General features: G+C 42.1%; 1 protein-coding gene across 3 annotated transcripts in view; it reads right to left on the bottom strand.

Annotated features, from left to right (window-relative positions):
• Nucleotides 1–228: 228 nt before the first annotated feature.
• The window catches only part of LOC148890252 (sodium channel protein type 8 subunit alpha-like), a 42,919-nt gene continuing 29,087 nt past the window's right edge, over nucleotides 229–14,060 (bottom strand). For all 3 annotated transcript variants that reach the window (XM_089011119.1, XM_089011117.1, XM_089011118.1), the window contains exons 17-28: nucleotides 13,862–14,035; nucleotides 13,039–13,332; nucleotides 11,623–11,740; nucleotides 11,393–11,547; nucleotides 10,090–10,263; nucleotides 8,266–8,388; nucleotides 6,219–6,503; nucleotides 6,088–6,141; nucleotides 4,962–5,099; nucleotides 4,763–4,867; nucleotides 4,393–4,663; nucleotides 229–2,841 (exon numbers count right to left, since the gene is read on the bottom strand). In XM_089011119.1, coding sequence (XP_088867245.1) covers nucleotides 1,694–2,841; nucleotides 4,393–4,663; nucleotides 4,763–4,867; nucleotides 4,962–5,099; nucleotides 6,088–6,141; nucleotides 6,219–6,503; nucleotides 8,266–8,388; nucleotides 10,090–10,263; nucleotides 11,393–11,547; nucleotides 11,623–11,740; nucleotides 13,039–13,332; nucleotides 13,862–14,035 — 3,039 coding nt within the window. In that variant the 3' untranslated portion in view covers nucleotides 229–1,693. The remainder of the gene's footprint in view (nucleotides 2,842–4,392; nucleotides 4,664–4,762; nucleotides 4,868–4,961; nucleotides 5,100–6,087; nucleotides 6,142–6,218; nucleotides 6,504–8,265; nucleotides 8,389–10,089; nucleotides 10,264–11,392; nucleotides 11,548–11,622; nucleotides 11,741–13,038; nucleotides 13,333–13,861; nucleotides 14,036–14,060) is intronic.

Below are 14,060 nucleotides of genomic sequence, written 5' to 3'. Positions count from 1 at the left end.
ACCTGCAATCCACTACAAATTTAACCATCGCCGGTGCAAGCAAGAGCAAAAAAAAAGGTTCTTTTTCACTGAGATGCTTCTAGCCCTATAATTCTATGCGTCATAAGCAGGTAGTCCTGCAACAAAATGGACCGTGACTCCTTTTGAAAGAAGGCGGCCGGGTGCCCATCATCATCATCATCATCATCAGCAGCAGCAATCATCATCATCCCGGTATGAAAACACAAAGGCGTAAAATGTGATTTAATAAATGCGACCACCACATTCACTTGCATTGTGTAGCAGCGCTCGGGCTCGGTTATAATATCTCCTGAGAAAAAAAGGGGAGGATTTTTTTTCAAGCATTGCATACAATTCTCGGGTCTTTCTTCAGAGAAAAAGTAAATAGTGTCATTAAAAATGAAGAGACATTTAGTCATCAACGCAAACCGTCTTCACTTGTGAAGAAAAACAAGGTGGATCTCTTTGGCTTCTCCACAATGGTCACCTTTCTCATGACTCAACTTAAATCGGACAAACATATTTCCTTCTTCTCAAATGACGCTTATGAAATTAGAAAGCTAGGGGAAGAACGCATAGTTACACATACACGCACAAACACTCGCGTGAAAAAGCTTAACATCTCCTCTCAGCCCTTTTGGAAAGGAAATGCATCGCCAATTAAAAAAAAAACCATACTGTACTTGTAAAATCCCCACTGACCTCTTTCTAAAAAATAAAAGCAAATGGAGCATTACACAGGTGCATAGAAACGTTAAATATAAGCTTATGATTCTCTGACGTCGCCACCTTTATCACCCCTTTGCACAGCTTCGAGAGCAGCAAATAAGTATTCACATTAAAACTGCAATCCACTAGCGCGTGTGTTTTAATGTACCAGCATTTTTCAGTCTTATTTATAGAGGCAACAGTTGTGATGTCTTAAGTGAAGAGACAAGGTTTCCGTTTCGGGATGATCGACCCTTGTATCTGCAATGTTAGTGTCTTGTGGACCGTGAAAAGTTCATGCAAGAGTTCTGGTCAAAAAACATGCCGTCATGCAAATCATTTCTATGCATCGAACAAGCACAATTACCTATGTAGTTGTTTTGGAAATTGTTTTGAGTAAATGTACGTAAAGCCCTTGGCCTGAGTTCACCCCCCCTCCTTCCCACGGAATAGGCAGACCCTGAACAAATTGGTGTGAAAGGACAAATGTTCCAAAAGAATAAACAAATATTTGGGATGGGTAAAAATAATGGGAGGTTAGTAGCATGGGCGAAAGGCTAAATAGTGTTCCCTTTTACATCGGTTGCCATTTTTGCTGCTCGCATGAACAATTTTTAGCTTGAACAAAAAAAAAAAAAAAAAAAAAAAAAGTCCTGATGCGCTTGACTATTTGTGTCTTTCACGCAAGCGCCATTTCAGTCCCTGCGCAGTGCAAATCTGCCAGGAGTTCTTCATCGTTCTGTCCTTCGTTTGGAGCGTGTCGTCTCCACTGTGGACGGGATTCGTCTAGATACATGACGTCCAAGCTGATGAGGAGAGAAGTTCAAGAGCCTTCAACGCTGTCAATAATGTGAGCAACTAAAAAAAAAAAAACACAGATTCTTTTCTGGCTTGCAAATGAAATATTCTGTACATCCGTGCGGGTGTGATTTTCCTCCTGTTTAATTTATGGGGTTATTATGGTGATTATGACTATCCCATTTCTTTAACAATTGGATTCCCTGACGACCTTTTGGTTTCTTCCGCCCACGTTCCTCCCTCCCTTGTCCTCGTCGTCGTCCTTCTCCTTGTCGGGTTTGGTGACGCTATCGTACGAGGGAAGGGAGGCGGTGGAAGGAGTGGCTTCTTTCTCTTGTTCCTGATTGTTCTCCACTCTGTTGTTGGTCGGGACGCGCTTGCAAACGAAACCTCGCCTTGCCAAGTGGCCGCGATAGGCCCTCTGGATGATTCGTGCGGACACGTCCTCCTGTTTGCGCCTCAGCGTGGTGGTGATGGGCTCGTAAGAGACTTTGGAAGGATTGGCCGCCACGAATCGTTCCTCCATTTGCTGCCTCAACATGTCCAACTCACCGCTATCGCCCAGCACGCGTTTGGTGAAGGCAAAGAGGATGTCCAGGCAGTGTATGCGGTCCCCGCTCACCATCGGCATGTCCATAGCGATGAGTTCAATGGTGTTGGGCTTGGGGACGCGCAGCGGGTGTTCAAGCGCATCCGCAAAGTCGGAAAGCTTCGCATAAGTGATGAACTGCGAGGCAGTGGGGTCAAACTTCTCCCAAATTTCATAGAAGGTCTCAAAGTCATCTTCGCTGAGCGGGTCAGCGCTCTCCTCCGTGGCCACGCTGAAGTTCTCCAGAATGATGGCGATGTACATGTTGACCACGATGAGGAAAGAAATGATGATGTACATGACAAAGAAGAAGATGCCTACGGACGGGTTGCCGCAGTCTCCAGTTGAAGGAGTGCCGGAATTCTCCAGCAAGGGGTCGCAGTCCGGAGGGTAGTTAAGAATGGGCAACAGGAGGCCGTCCCAGCCAGCTGACGTGGTGATCATAAACAAGATGATCATGCTGTTGCCAAAGGTCTCAAAGTTGTACATGTCGTCGATCCCGGCCATGTGTTTTACGTAGCCAAAGTTGGACATGCCGAAGATGGAGAAAATGAACATAACCAGGAAAAGTAGCAAACCGATATTAAACAAGGCCGGGAGCGACATCATTAGGGCGAAGAGAAGCGTTCGGATGCCTTTGGCGCCTTTAATGAGGCGCAGGATTCGCCCGATACGAGCCAATCGGATCACCCTGAATAGCGTCGGCGACACAAAGTACTTCTCGATCAAGTCGGCCAGGAACATTCCTACAGGTGATGGGAGCAAAAACAAACAGAAATTGTAGGATGTCACTAAAAGCAGCACTTGAACTTCCTTGAACTGTACATTCCCAACGTCCCCCCCCCCTCCTGCGGCATTTCCCAGCAACCACTGGTTTGTGATTGGATAGCTAAAAACAAGATAGAGCAGGGTTAGAGAAACAACGGTTCCTCGAGAGCCACATCTTGCTTTTCTTAGGCCCCTCCATTCGCCAACACGCCTGATTCAATTCTTCATGTTGGTTTTGGGATTCGACAGAGTTTGCTGATGATCTTATGTGGAACTGCCGCAGCTTGGAATTGAAGCGGATTTACGTATGAGCAAGAGATATGAGACGATCTCTTTTTGTCAATGGATGCTACAGCTTCATGTTTACTTTCAACATTTAGCTTGTTGCAGGCATGCACATTCCACAATGATATCTGTGATCCACTGGTGAAAAGGACGCTGATCCTCCTCCTCTTTCATCTTGAACTGCTTCTTGCAACAAAATGGGTGAAGAAAGTGCTTACAATTGAATGACTGTCTGTTTTGTGTTGTCATATTATTTATTTAGTTTTTTTTTTGTTCTTTTGACTTCAAGATGGCGCCGCGACCGTGGCTGCATTTACAGCAGCTCTTGTATTTGTTTTTCTACTTCTTCCTTTCCTCTCCTCTTACTTTCATAACTTTGGTGCTTGGTGTAATCCAATCCAATCCAATCCTTTGAATCTGTTATGTTGGATTTGGGAGGGATCTAAAACAGCCAAAACATGGCTCTCGAATTATCAGAGTACCCTATCCCTGGTATAGAGCCTGTATTCTGGATCAATTGGCATTGACAAAAATGCAAAATACTGTATTTGTAACAAATTAAATGCTACTTGAGATTCAGGTTCATTGGTTTTTGGTAGGATCGCCATTTTGTTCCACAGGGTTGTCCAAAATTGCAAAGAGCCACTATAAGGTTACGTATGGTTTCCTGTTTAGAGAGTTAATGTCTTGGGGGAAGAAGCTGCTTAAATATCTGCTGGATTTGGTGCGAATGGATCGGTCTGAGGCCTGAGGGGAGTCGCTGGAAAAGGTGGAAGGCAGGGTGCGGAGGGTTTAGTGGAATTTTCCATGCCCTTGTCTTGATTTTTGTACTGTGCAAGTCCTCGAGAGTGGGTATTTTTTTCAGCCATCCTAACTGTCCGTTGAAGTCGGATTTTGTGGCGGGCACGAACCAAACCGTGAGAATTATCAGGAGAATTATCAAAAGTCTTCACATTGACCCCTATGATTTCTTTTTAAATGAATTGTATTACTTTTTTTAATATTGTAGTTCCTCACTCATATAGTGTTTATTCAGTCAACTGCAGGGAAGAAGGTTAACACTATGGCACCAGATAACACATCCACTCTCTAGTCTACTTGTCCTGCTCAGGATTAAAACGAGCTGGATTTTGGCGATTCCGTTGAAATCAAAAGGAAACAAGAAAAAAAAAGACCTCAGGTCTATTTGAAAAATTCCAATTGAAATACTTCACACTTGCACAACAACTCTTGTGAATACTTGCCCACGATGGAGAGGATGACGACCACGACGTCAAAGATGTTCCAGCCGTTGGTAAAGTAGTAGTGACGCAGTGCAAAGAGCTTCAGTAAAAACTCGCCGGTGAAGACAACGATGAAGATGAAGTTGACCCAGTAAAGTACATACTCGGTCTCTTTTGACTGATCATCTGTTTCCACCATCATGGTGACCATGTTGAGGCAGATGAGGATCATGATGGAGATGTCAAATACTTGCTGGGTCACAAAGTCAAAAACCATTCCCTGGATTTTGTTCTGAGGGAAAAATGTAGTTTTATTAGAAAGTGCACTTGCAAAGGCGTACTATCAATGCATTACTATTATTATTACTATTATTGATTGATTGAATTTTACCTGTGGTCTGGGTATAGGCTTTTGTGGTTTCTTTGAGCCAAGTTTCTTCATGGCATTGTAGTATTTCTTCTGTTCTTCCGTCATGAAAATATCCTGACCTCCAAAGTAAAGGGGCCAAAAAAATAAACAATTAACCATCGTGTTACCATCGTGAAGTGGACACGAAGGTGCAAAAGGAAGAAAAAAAAAATCAACTTATCTTTTTCTTTTGCTGGTTGAAGTTATCGATGATGACACCAATGAAGAGGTTTAAGGTGAAGAATGAACCAAAGATAATAAAGATGACAAAGTAGATGTACATGTATAAGTTGTCCTCATACAGCGGCTGATCCTCCACCTGGAAAGTTGCAAAAAGGGAATGAACATTTTTGAAGTTAACAAAATCTGCGAAAAGAAATCAAACTAAAATTACGAGGCATTTTTTGTGAGTGGAATAATGGAAAAGCAAGGTTTAAAAAAAAGGACAAATTTAAAAAAACAATGATAGCAAAAATGTCCTTTCTTTTTGATTTTGTCAACTATTTTCATCAATGAACACTCATTTTTTTAAATGTATTTATTTCTTATGTCTGCGTGGCCGTACAGAAGGATGGTTGAACAACTGTTTGGGAATTAGAATTTACTTTTCTTTAATATACAATACCATTTATTTTATTTTATCTTTGACACATACCTACCATATCTACATGAAAAAAAACTACAACCAAAATTAATGTAAAAAAAAAACGGTCAAGGAGCATTAATAAAGTAAATTAACTGCTGCCATTCCCGAATTTATTCGGGAATTGAAAAGTGTGACTTGGAGCGACATTCCCGAATTTGTTCCGAGTTTAATTTTTTTCTTGCGCGGGGTTCTGATAAAGCGTTGGCCAGACCTCTGGCAATGTTTTTCTCCCTTCCGAGAGGTATCCGTGTCCATGTTAGCGCTGTGTTACAGCTTCAACTGTTGTTAAATCAATATGTATGAACAGTATTGTATTTTGTACAGCTGCCCCCATTTCAAGATGAGATAACTCCAGACAGATAACTTAGGAATTAAGTTTTTTTTTCTGATGAAAGCAGAGAGTCTAAGGTTTCTTACGTTGAATTGAATGATTATGTAGTCCTAAAACTCAATATTCTGTGGGTCCCGCAATTTAAGTGAAAATGACAAAACCCTTGCACCGGAGTGGACACATTTTTGCACGTCGTCAGGCAGTGAATGAGTTAAAAAACAAACGAATAAACCAACTCTGACAACTGAAAAAAATAACGAGTCCAAACTAAATTAAAAGTAACGTCAATGACAAAATGCTGAAGCGTTCCAAACCAGCTCACAGCCCTACCTTTCTCGAATCTATTGCCGCATACATAATGTCCATCCACCCTTTGAATGTTGCCTGCAAGGTTGAGACGCACAATGTGAGAAAACACTTTGGAACCAAGCAAGACGACACGTCGAAAGCACCCCACTCACCACTTGCAGGAGCGCCAGGTATCCCGCCCCCACATTGTCAAAATTGATCTTGACGTTTTTCCACCTAACTTCAGAGTGGTTGTCGTTCATGAGCGCAAAACACTGCGTTCGGTTGTTCACCTCGTTGGGATGGAACATTTCCTGTTGCGTGTCATTGTAACAGAAGTAATACTTCCCAGCAAAAAGGTTGACGCCCATGATGCTGAAGATGAGCCAGAAGATGAGACACACAAGGAGCACGTTCATAATGGATGGGATGGCCCCTACCAAGGCGTTCACCACAACCTGAGGAGAAAAAGTGGGTTATATACTCTTGTCACGTGTGTCTGGCGTCGACCAACTCACATAAACACCGAGACCGTCAACAAAGAAATGCACATCAGGCAAAATGTTTGCAGTGGTCTCTTGAAATAACAAGCAAGGGTATTTTTGGCTATTTCAAATATAGAAGCCCTAAATAATGACTTTTTAAATTGGCCAGCATTAATGAGTTATTTGGCCAATGCGTCGCGTCAAATTCCAGTTTGCTGCAACTCTAAAATTTTACCCAAACAGAGCAGATGAAGTACGTCATATCCTTTCATTTAGATTTATAGTTTTCTATGTAGGTAGTCTGTCCAGTGGTTGATACTGTATAAAATTTTAACACGCATGATCAGATGTTTACATTGAAATCTATTATTTGACCTGTAGTCAAGTGGCGAGCATGTCGACTTCACAGTTCAGAGGTCATGAGTTCCTGTGTGCTTGTTCTCTCCAGGTCCTCCAGTTTCTTCCCACATTCCAAAAACATGCATGGCAGCATGATTGAACACTCCAAATTGTCCTTAGGTGTGAGTGCAAATGGTTGTTCTCTGTGTGCCTTGCGATTGGCTGGCAACCAATTCAGGGTGTCCCCCGACTATTGCACAAAGACGACTGGGATAGGCTCTAGCACTCCTCGTGACCCAAATGATTATAAAGGTACGAAAATGGATGGATGTTTGACCTCTGTGATAGGCAATCAAATACGGTATATACAAAAAAAAAGTTGTAGTTCATCACTCATAAATATTTGTTGGTCTTGATGCGAAAAACATTACAGGAGATGCAGCAATTATTTAATGCAATGTATAAACCCTGTTAGTTGTACAAATCAATTAACACAATTAGCATAATCAAGAGACGATGCAAATGTGCATTTTTAAGAGACACGGGCTCTGTGATTTCACAAACAAAGAGTATTAGGGCTACACACACGCGCACACACAATGTAATGTAACCATTAATGTAATGTAACTTTTCTTTATGTTTGTTCCATCGTTAAACTGAGTGTTGTGTACAAGTACGGAATGATTTTGCATGACTAATACAGAGACATTCTTCACTCTTACTATTTGTGTTCAACTTTGTCCTGGTAACAGATACATTCTCATCATTTGCTTTTTAAGAGTTGCCCTAATACTCCTTCCTTCTGAACTCCACAAAGCTAAAATTTGAAAATCAAAAATGATAAAAACACGGGAGGCACACAGAGGAACGCTGAGAGCTTGCCAAACGGGACGCGATGCATCCGCATGAACAGCCGGTGAGATGGATGGCGAGCAAGGATGAGCGGGGGGAAAGGGAAGCATACGCAACCAGAAGTTTGGTGGTCTTCCAGTGTGGCGATAATCAAAGCCAAACTGCCATTAAGATCAGTGAACAGCACATTTGGTGACGGAGCGAACAGGCAGAAGCTTATGAGCCTAATTTCTTAATTGTGAGAAGACCCAAAACCACCCGCCCGCCCCCTCTTTCATGACTGAATCAGGCTCAGAACATCTATCAAAATGTTTTGCTGGAAACGGTTATGTATTATTTAGGGGAGCAGCAACCAAGTTCATGCACAAGCCAGTTTGGAGTTTTTTTAGATCGAATAAGATGTTCACGGCAGTAGTTGGACTATTGAAAAATGACCTGCGTCCATGCAAAAAAAGTTGACAATTTTCTTCACGTCATTTTCTAGCCTTTTTTTCCCCCCCAGTGGCATGCAGGAGCACCAGCCGCCTGGTATCATGGGCCTTACCCTCATCCCTTCAAAACGTGAAAGGGCCCTGAGGGGTCGCAAGGCTCTCAGTGTCCTGAGTGACTTAATTGGGCCAAGATCGGAGAAGCCCAAAGCATTAGCTATAAGGCTGACTATTGACACCTACACAGATAGGGACAGACAAAGGAGGACAAAGCAGAGGAAGAAAGGACCCACATGGTTAGAGGGGACAGAGCAAGAAGGTCTAGCCCTACAGACTTGAATCGTCAAAACATCAATTGATACAGATGAACTGCAGCTGCTGTGTTTGTAACATTTGCTCAATTAATTGTATCAAACACAAACTTTCATCTGTCTTTTTTTTTTTTTGGAGTGGGGATAGTTTGGCAAGCAGGTCGAGCGACGAACAGCTCGACGGCACACCTGGAAAGAAACTTGTGGTTGGTGCAAGTGAAAGGGAGAAAATATTAAAAAAAAAAAAACTCCAACCAAGGGAGAAAAATAATCATAGGAGGGATGTTCTCACAGACACTCCACCAATAGGACACGAGAACATACAGACAGGTACAAAACAATACGGTTTCAATACCAGAGGACGTCTCACTTAAAAAAAGGACAAAGAGTAGAATGCGGAAGATTGAGGAGATTCAGGGCGGGCACAGAAGAACCTGTGAAAGTCCCTGCGCAGCAACACAAGCCTTACCGTGGACCCTCTGTCACGCTTTAACTTAAAGTGCATACGGGCGAGGCACCTGCTGTGAGAGAGAAGACATTAGAATAGAAAGTTGAAAAACTGTTTTTGTCACAGAGCGATTTGGAATGACTTGGCATTCGGGAGACACAAAAAGGGCTTGTTCCACCATAAGGCATTCGATCTGTTCGGATTTTGAAATTCCTAACTCCAGTGGTGGGCCGTCAGGGCCTGCAAGGCTTTCTATGCTGGCCTAAAAATATCTGAATCACAGACTAATGTTAATTATATTTTTTCCATGAATTTTGATTAAATAATTCCAAACTGTTTTTCAGCTTCCTTTCATTGCTTTTGCCCTGTTGTGCTGCTTCCAGATGTGTGTTTTCATATTTCAGCAATTAACCAATCATATTTCAGCAATCATTTGTTACCAGGGTCAGAAATCTACCCGTACGCCTTCACAATTAGTTCTGCAGGCCCTGGAGCATAAAAATAAATGTCGATGAAACTGTTGCTTTAACCAATCAGAGTTCGACTTGGCAACTGAAGGCCTGCTGGAAGGCGCTGGCAACATCGGAGTTTCCGCATACTATGTTTGTCTAGTCACATGATTGGCTCGTGACTAGCCGCTAGTAATCAGAGCATACTGGCCTGAGCTGCATAAGCAAATATATTGTTGTGTAGATTTGATAGCGGTTTTGTCAACCCACAATGGCGGAAGGTGGAGAAGAAATGGATTTGGTTGCAGATATCCTGTTAATGTCATTTTCAAGATGGACTTTTCAAGTATAGATGGACAAGGTTGAACAGATCCAAAGCTAGGAAAAATAGCAAATAATATTGCAATTTTATGAGGTTATCATAAATTCACATGTTCATAGTAAACATTCAAACAGTTTAATGACAGTATTTCTTAAGTATCTTCAAGTCACAAGTTATTTCCTGGCCAACATCATCCTCTGTACGTGTGGATGTGTAGTAATATCACACCAAACTCACAGCTGATTGATTCAGAGGAGTGACATGCACGGCCCGCCACTGCCTTGCTTCATAAAAAGAAAAAAAAATTACGTCTGAGCTGAAGTCAAGAAATACCGCACTAAAATGATGACAGCGGACAATAATTGTGTACATTGTCAATTTGTGCAAGGAACACACACAACTGTACTTACATCCACAATGAAGAAGTCCAACCAGCACCAGGCGTTGGTAAAGTACTTGACAAAGCCGTAAGCCACCCACTTGAGCAACATCTCCAAAATGAATATGTAGGTGAAAACCCGATCGGCGTACTCCAGAATAATACGGATTGTCTTCCTCTGTTCAATATAGACGTCCTCAAAGGCCTACGAAGCAATTGACAAGTTTTTAGTTATTTTAATTTCTAAACTGTTACATTCATTTAAAAAAGGATAGTTTAGATGGTAAATGTTTTGTTAACTCGTTCACTGCCAAACGATACCGTCTGTTCAATGTCATTAAAGTTTATCTGCTTTCGGTTAACAAGTGCACACTAGTTCGTGTACTCTGAACCCATCCTGTACCTCCTATTAATTTTTTTAAGAAACATCAATGTCCTCAAATGTATTTTTGTTGTTTTTTTTGCATCAATTAGATTTTTAATAGTTTTGCACAATCCGGAAAATAAAACGTAAAAGTATATAACGTCACAAGATAATGTGGTCTTGTTTATAGCGCTAGCTTGGTATCTCTAGCGCAGGGGTGCTCAATACGTCGATTGCGATCGACCAATCGATCTCCAAGGTATCGCGTGACATTTGTCATGAACTGACGCTATATAAATAAAGTTGAGTTGTTTTGGGTGGGAAAAACTCGACGTTAGCCAATCAACCATCCCTTCATTTGATTGACACACCGGACAACCAATTAGATGACATCTCACTATTAGGTACACTGTGCGTGCTCAAATCACGCAAAGTTAACAAGATAGTCGTTAGTTACATCCTAATTTTCGCTCGGTTTTAGCTTCTTAAACGTAAGATAGGGTATAAAAACGAGTGGGGGAGCTAGACCATGTCAGAAGAAAAAAAGCATCACTTTCATATGGAATGGGAGTGGGACTTTTTTCCACGATGACATTTTCCAAGTGCGTTTGTCTCGTCTGACAGTTATCGGCGTGAACTCAGGTAATGTCAAAAAATGTACAGAATAATGTTGTGCTACATATGCGGTTATACATCAACATAAATGGCAAGAATCGTCAATATATTTCTTAATAAATATAATGGGTAGATCATTTAGACTTGGACATTTCAAAAGTGGCTCCCGTGTTGAAAAAGTGTGAGCACCCCTGCTCTAGCGCTACCATTCCACTGGCGCAGGTCAGCATTCTCTGCGACGACTATTTACAATGTTCAATCACATCACCATCGTGAACGACGATGCGGGAAAACTGCAGACTCCCCCCTGATACAACGTTTAATCGTAAAAAAACAGATAGCATTGGTAGCTTACCAGAGCTCCACTGCTAAGTAAGATCATGAAGATGATGAGCGTTTCAAACCAGTTGTGTTCCACAATTAGATAACAGGTCTTCCTCAGGAACCACCAGTGCTTCCCCCAGCCGTGAGTGATGGGAACATCACAGCATTTGTATTTTGCCACACATTCTGGATGACAAACCGTTTAACGTGTGTTACCAAAATGGCCAATAAATCTTCCTCGACGGTGTTTATACCACATACCATCTGTCCAGCAGGCCTCCGGGTCAAGGTACTCCTCCACCACCTCCACGACTGCCACCTCCTCCACGTCAGGCTTAATATCTATCGTGCTGCCCTCAGATGAACTGGTGTCATCCAGCTAGGAGTGAGAGACCCAAACACAGACACTTAACATGGGTGAAGAGTGCAATCCTTTTAAAGAAGGCCTATATGTGTTTGGATGAATCACTTGATTTATCACTACTATTCTCCAAGTGTTGTAGTATTGCATACCGCGCAGTGATTCAAACTCGCCGTGACTGGCTACTCTGCAGCTTTGAGCATAGAATCAAAATTAAGCAATTAAACGCATGCTTTAATATTGTTACTGCGCTGTGTTCATAAATATGCAGCAAAGGATTTCTGTTTGAACACGTTGAAGGCACTGATAAAACACATACATGTTTATTTTTCTTCACATGAAGAGTTGTTCTGATAATTGATAGAAATGAATTCAAAACCAGCACGCTATGAACGTAAAAGTCTATATCTGCTTGTGTTCATGCAAACGCAAAGCTAAATCAATTCATGGGCCAATAATACTGCACTTTGTAATCTGAATTTGTCAGCAAAAAGCTGCATTTAAAATTGCTTCTGCAACTCGCTCTCAACTCGCTTACTCGCCAAACATCCGGACGAGTCGTTACTTTTCTGATTGGTTGGTGGTAGTTTGGTGGAGCGACGTTTCCTACAATGGCTGGCTACGGTGCAGCGAGAGGCTCGGGGGGAGCTTAGTGGAACATAAACCTGGTACTTCCCGGAAAAAGGTAATATACATTATTTAAATTCAAAAAATGACCACTAAGATTGTCATTTTAACTCATTCACTGCCAGACGTGCAAAAATGCGTCCACTCCAGTGCCAGGGGTTTTGTCATTGTCACTCGAATTTCAGGACCCACAGAATATTGACTTTTGGGACTACATAAACATTCAATGCAGCGTAAGAAACCTTTGACTCTCTTCTTTCATCAGAAAAAAGTTAAATTATATGGGTTTGGAGTTATATGAGCTTGAAATGAGGGCAGCTGTCCGAAATACAATGCAATACATACATATTGGTTTATGTAGCGCTTCAACAACAGCTGAAGCTGGAACAAAGCGCTAGCATGAAAAAAAGGAAATGTTGCCCCCTTGTGGAAGGGAAAAACATTGCCAGAGGTCTGACCAGTGCTTTATCGGCACCCCCACAAGAAAAACCAAAAACCTGAAGAAAAAAAAAAAAAATCGGGAATGGCACTCCATGTCATATTTTCAATTCCCGAATAAATTCGTGAATGGCAGTGAATGAGTGCAAAAATACAATTTAAAAAAATACAATTGGAAAAGTATGCGCCGGGGGAGCCACTGTATACTTGATCCTGTGCTGTCAATTCTCAAATCGCTGTGTCTGACTTACATCCTTACTGTTCTCCACATCGGATTCACTGCTGAAGTCCTCGGTGTTAAGGTTTTCAAAGTCCGACTCTCCAACGGCAATAGGAACGCACACAGTCAGGTTGGGGTTGTGGATGAAGGACATGTAGTCTTCATCAATCATGTACTTCCCGACGCTGCTCCCGATGCCGCTGGTGGTACCGTTGCCATTTTTAGCAAAGTCCAGTTCACGGTTGATATCCGCCGAGTGGTTCGCTATGCAGTTCAGCTTTTTCTCATACAGTTCATCAAGAGGTTTTTGTTCATCCTCAACAGGCTGCAAGTCGGTGTGACAAATAAAATAAAATACAGAGTTCATTTGTGTCACAAAGCCTGCTGTGAAATATGTTTTCCTTTTTTTGGGGGTGCGGGGGGATAATGATTGTGCCATTTCTGGCAATGTGCCAAGAGGTAAGCAGAGCTGCACTGGGTTTTGATAGGTACATAAATTAGCATTTTCTTCTTATTGTGGCACATTTTTGATAGTTTGGAGGGGAGGGGGCTATTTGTCACTGGCAATTAGTCGGTTGCATGCACCACATACACAGATCCACAGGACAAATGTAATTGTGTGCAAATTTGCCCATTGGGGGATGATTAAAGGCTTTCTGATTCTTTCTGAGCTTTTTTTGTGTCATCACATGTGTCCTTATAGTTAAAATGCCATTCAAAAAGCTCAATGTTGAAACCCGATTGATGAACCTGCTCACTTTTATGATACATGCAGTCTATCAAAGTACAGTATATCATCAAGAGTTGTGGGAAGCAGGTTGGCATACATTTGAGCGCACTACATCTTTGCATACCTTCTTCAGCACCGTGGCAACAAAGAGACGCATGTGGGCCTTTATCCAAGCAATGCCGATTTTGATGCGAGCGACGGCGAGCTGGAGATTGTTGGGCTCGCCGTCATCATCTGTGGCGGCGAGGTTATCCGCACTGAATGAGCTCAGCAACAGAGCCAGGAACAAATTCAAAACCTAGGAATAAAACTTCAATTGGTTT

This window comes from Hippocampus bargibanti, linkage group LG12, assembly GCF_051943395.1.
Source record: "Hippocampus bargibanti isolate YZ-2025 linkage group LG12, ASM5194339v1, whole genome shotgun sequence".
Taxonomy (NCBI): Eukaryota; Metazoa; Chordata; class Actinopteri; order Syngnathiformes; family Syngnathidae; genus Hippocampus; species Hippocampus bargibanti.
The sequence above is the reverse complement of the archived record's forward strand: the minus strand, read 5'-3'. Positions and strand labels throughout refer to the sequence as shown.